This window comes from Procambarus clarkii, chromosome 11, assembly GCF_040958095.1.
Source record: "Procambarus clarkii isolate CNS0578487 chromosome 11, FALCON_Pclarkii_2.0, whole genome shotgun sequence".
Classification (NCBI taxonomy): Eukaryota; Metazoa; Arthropoda; class Malacostraca; order Decapoda; family Cambaridae; genus Procambarus; species Procambarus clarkii.
Window position 1 is genome coordinate 38,570,059 of NC_091160.1, and position 5,525 is coordinate 38,575,583.

Below are 5,525 nucleotides of genomic sequence, written 5' to 3' on the forward strand. Positions count from 1 at the left end.
ATGAGTGGCAGATACCTTATGGGCAAGTCAGCAAAGAAGGAATATGAAGATGAAGTTATGCCTCAGCAATCCAAACGTGCGCAAGAAGCTAAAAAGTCTGCCAAAAAGTCTAAGAAGAAGGGTGGAAAGAAATCTAAGAAAGTAGCAAAGAAGCCAGTTGCTAAGAAGGCTACATCACCCAAGGCAAAGACACCAGTAAAGAAAACCAAGGGAAGAAAGTAGTCTGTTGACAGAGATTGTGGGAGTATATTTTTTATTTAAAAATTGACGTAAGAAAATATTTACAGGCTTATACCTGGTACTCATATTCCATTATCATACAATTATGTAGTTGCTAAGCAATGTGTGTATGTATGTATGTAGATTCTTTTTGCTATTTTCACTAAAAAAAATTATTTTGTTTTTGGCTTGGGAACCAATAATTGTACTAATTGCTACAGCTTATTCTATTTTGTGATGGTGGAACAATGAATACAGACTTATATTTACTTCTGTAGTTTATGAAATATGTAATTGCTTTTTTTATTGTGTATTTTATTGTCCTGTACCAGTGAATTTTAATAATGCATGTACAGTACCAGTACAGTACCAATAATTATGGTAGTATGTACCACTACTGATTGTCACATGTGTCTGCTAGACTACCCAGCTATACTGAATCTCAAAATCCAAGTTATAGTTATATATTGTGAAACCAAGAGGCATCTACAAGTTTATATTGATTAAATTAAAATGTACAAGACCAATTACAGTATATTCTTATTAACAATAGAAAAGGAACGAAATAACGAGAGGAAAAATATATATAAAATTCACAAATGCTCTAGTTAATATAATTTGATATAAAAAATAAAATTATAAATTTTTAAAAGTAAAATTACACTCAAATCCTTAAGTTAGAGAACTAAACATTGAGTAAACTGTTACAATAGGAAATAGAAAACCTCATTAGCCTAGTTGTGAATATGCCAATGGCCAATTCTGAGACACTATCACTGATGTTCATAGTGTTTTGTACTTTCTGCAACTTTATTTTTTTAGTGAAATAATTGAAATAAACAGATATTTACTTTCCTACCACAGCTTCTTAGCTTGCACTGCCAAGACACTACATTGTCTTGGTTTTTAGGGATATTTTATCTTTCTTTCCCAATGTTCCTAGAAAACAAAAATCAAGAAACTGAGGCCTTTGATATTGCTTATACAGATTTGTTTCACTCTCATATTGGCATACCCAGCAATATTTAGGACCTTTGGACTTAATAGTGCCATAAAAAGAAATTGGGCACATGAAAAGTAACAAAAAGTATCAAAACTGCTGTCTAAATATTTCTGGGGGAAGGCAACAGAGATTTTGTTAGGAAGTAATTATCAAAAGTATGCACCAAGCGGGGAAGGCTTTGTAGCACCAACTGTGCAGGATGTTCAAAAGGTGCTAAATATCACTATGGATGCCAATACAAGAACAAAAGTGCACAAGGCGTGATGCCTGTAATTGTAAGAATTCATCTTTGATACAAGCGACCATAGAGATTTGTGATGGAAACAACAGTAAACTCTGCAGCATGAGAGAAGTACATTGTCTGGACCACTACTAAAAAGACGATCCATTTAATTTTAACTCTTAAACTGCTCCAGTCATTCTCAAATGATAGACCAGTGGTGCTCCTGTCTTTTGAATAATTAATGTGACTTAATATTCATAATTTCCAAATAATCTATGGTTTTCATTCTAGAGACCTCTGTCAATTGTTTGCCATATTAAGAAAAAGTTCTGAAAGCCTTAGATACCTTCCTAGGCATTATTAAAGAAATTGGCACCATTTTAGGTGCATTGCCCACCTTTACTGATGTTTGTGCTGGGAAATATTGATGTTATGCCAAATTTCAATAACTTTTATGGGCCGGAAGGATATTTGTAATAGAAATCTATTACAAATAATTGAAAGTTTTCAAAATGTGACAACATTATTTTGGCCAAATTAAAATAATTAGCTAAATGAAAGTATATAATACAAAAAAATAAATGTCTGTGCACCTAGAAAGGGACCTAAAAAAACTATAATTTGCAGGTTAGTTTATTGGGCAGTGCCACTCATCAAACATAAGTTAGAAATTTACAGTATAATAATCTTATTGTTTGAGATAGGTGACACTCCACTTATAGCAGTTAAACAAGTCCCAGCTACATGTGGGTACGAGTGATAATGAGCCCAGTGGGTATTCTTCCTATTTTGGTATCTTACATGTTTCTATGGTTGCATGTTTACTCATGTCCAATATATGAATGGACACAATGCAGCCATTCAAATAAAAGACATTTAGTGGGTAATTTGCACTTTACCAGGCTACAACAGAGAGTAAGTTGGGATGTCAATGACCGCAGAAGCATAAATAGGAGCATTATTTCCACACATACACACAGGCTCTGGGTTGTGAAAGAAGAAAAGGCTCCTGTGCTGAGGTGCAAGCCCATATAATGTAAAGTGTCGGAACAACTGATATGCAGGGCAACCACAGACCAGTTTAGATAGTACTTGGAACGTGTGTTCATATAACCCACTCCACTGGTGGTGTGACAAGACTGAGTAAGGAAAGTATCTTAGAGCATCCAGTATGTACAATAGGTAACAGACACGAGATGAACCTAGGCAAGCAGGTGCCAAAGGCTCATGACCTGTATATATAGTCTATCATTAAGGTTCAATGGTGTTAAGTGGACAATGTGTTTGCTATTGAAAGTCATAGCACAGGTGTTTGTGGTAGAGAATATAAAGCTGTGAATAATCATACAGGATGAGTTGCTGATTGCAAGCTAAAGAAAGGAAAATAAAAATCACAGCAGTAAATGGTAAGGTCGTTAGAATAAACCAAAGTTGAGACAGGAAAGAGCATATCCTTGAGGGATGCCCTCATACTGACAATAGTCCAAGGTGGACTACAGGTACAGCTGGAAAAGAAGCTTTGAAGGTAAACTGACAAATTGCCTTGGAGGTCAAAAGAATATAAATTGGAAAATATATTATACCTCTGGGGACTGTCAAATGGTTTCTCCAGATCAAAAAGCACAGCAACAATACCCACAGAAAAAGTATTATGAAAATACAATACAGTACCTGTACTTGTAAACTGACCTGGATATTAATAGTGCTTGCAACACTTCCCAAAGCTAAATTAGAAAGTGAAGGGGTACTGGTTATGTTCATAAAACTACATAAGGTGCACACATCATATGCTGAAAAAGGTTGCAGATCAAAGTGGTTTTGATAATAAGGTGAAAATTCCCAGCCAAAGTGCCCATCCAAGGGGCTTCTTAACCTGGAAGTACAGCAACATTAACACAAGTATCTGGGACAGGCCTAATGTTCCAATCTCTTTATAAATACAGAATAATAATAATAAAAAAAAAAAGCACGGTGTAGGTAGGGAGATTGATTGCAAAGCACTTCATAATATCATCAGTCATTGTATGAATATCAAAATCATGTGCTAAAGTTTAAAGAGTGAGATATTCAGCAAGGGAGTGTTGGGAAAGACAACAGGGGAAGGGGCAAGTACCAATGCTAATGGTTGAGAAATGTGAGCCGAGCTTGCTTATAACTATTATTAGTTCAGTAATAATGAAACTCCTGAAGTAAAGGATGGGTACTACAAGCAGGAATGAATTGACCAGCAATTTCACAAATATTCATCCTGATAAGGGGAAGAGATGAGAATGATACACTCAAGATTCAGTTATTCTTAAGGAAAGAAAATAAAAATCTGATTACTTTAGTGCATTAACACTTTTAAGGAGTCCAAACTTATTCAAATGCCAAGAGAAATTAGTATTACAGTATGTTACTGTATAAAGTTTACTTTTCTGGTTCATTGCATATACTGTATGTATACAGTACAGTATATGTATAATAAATATTCATATAATTTTTTTTAATATTTTGAGAAAGCATTAAAACCTCCTGGAATGCCCAACGCTTGGAATATAATACAGTACTGTAATTATTTGTCACCAAGAGAGGAGAGTATGTGCTGGGTGCAACCTCCTGTAATTACCTAAGTGTAATTAGAGGATGAGAGCTACACTCATGGTGTCCCATCTTCCCAGCACTTTGACACGTGATGCTTTAAAAATACAGAAGGTTCTGGCATCCACCGCCTTCTCATTTAACTTATTCCGTCTACCACTCTGTTTACAAAATAACTTTCACATTTTTTGAGCACCTTATTTCCTTAGATTGAATCTATGATCTCTTGTTCTTGAAGTAGCAGGTGTCAAGAATTCCTGTTACTATTTTGTACACAGCGATCATATTCTCTCTTTTTACTTATATCTTCGGCATATTTAACACCTCAAACTTCTCCCCATAGCTCGTTTATCAGTTACAGAAGACATTTAGTAGCATTTCTGTGCACATTCCCAGTTTAATGATATGCATCTTCAGATATGGGAACCACAATTACTGCATATTCCAATTATGGTCTTGTCATGTTTAATTTCAGCATCAATATATTTAACAGCAATTATTAAGTTGGAAAGTGTAGCACATGTTCCTTGCACAATGTCCTTTGTGGTTCTTTGGTGACGGTCACCTATCTAGAACCACCTTACATCTCTTGTTTTGTCCAAGTTCTTTATTGGCTTTCCAAATAATTTGTAGTGGTCTATTTCTCCTATTCCACGTTCCATAATATGGCATTTATTTGCATTGAATTCCATGTACTAAGTGTTGCTCCATATACTTATTTTGTCCAAGTTTTCTTGTGTAACAATTGTGACAATCACCTAATTCTCCTATCTTCCTTAGTAGCTTAGTATCATCAGAAAATGTTAATATAATTCTGTATTTTTTCTGGTAGACTGTTCATATAGATGAACACTTCTAGTGCTAGGACTGAACCCTATGGTACTCCACTAACATTTCTCTAGTGATACATTGCTTATTCAGATTTGTTATACAGGATCTTCCCATTTTAAAACCATACTGTTTTTTTTTTGTATTATTTCTCTCCTAATACTCTACCCACCTGGTTTTAATTATTGTCTAGTGTTTTGAAAACCACACTTTTCAATGATACTATAATTTAGTGGGTCTTCTCAGAATTATGTTTTTTTTCTTCAATATACATAAATCCATCTATTACTGATATTGGTATATTTATAGTATCTGGGACACCACTTTTGCGCCTCTTTCCTACACTACCATTCATATAATGATGAGATAATCCCGGAGCTTTCTGCACCGTGTCGTCTGCAGTTGAAGTTTAAAGTGTGTGTTGAAGGGTAAATGTTTGTACAAATGCTACAGGATGTGGACAATTTTCTGGGAAACTGGAAAAGTGCTATTGCACTTATGGCCAAAGCCTGCTTGGTGACCACATTGGCTTCTTGTAGTGAAAGGGTTAAGATAATTTATGGGAAAGCTTCCTGAATCTAATGTAAATTTTGCAAAGCTGAGCACTGTACAAAGTGTGACTGATAGAAATAATCAAATTTAATATATAACACAGGTCTAAACTAAAAGCAA

At 34.8% G+C, this 5,525-nt stretch overlaps 1 protein-coding gene across 1 annotated transcript in view; it reads left to right on the plus strand.

Annotated features, from left to right (window-relative positions):
* LOC123758339 (sperm-specific H1/protamine-like protein type 2) overlaps window positions 1-525 on the plus strand; it is a 7,086-nt gene extending 6,561 nt beyond the window's left edge. Inside the window, exon 3 of the mRNA XM_045742629.2 lies at window positions 1-525. This exon is cut by the window's left edge and continues 3 nt beyond it. Coding sequence (XP_045598585.2) covers window positions 1-222 — 222 coding nt within the window. The 3' untranslated portion in view covers window positions 223-525.
* The last annotated feature ends 5,000 nt before the right edge of the window (window positions 526-5,525 follow it).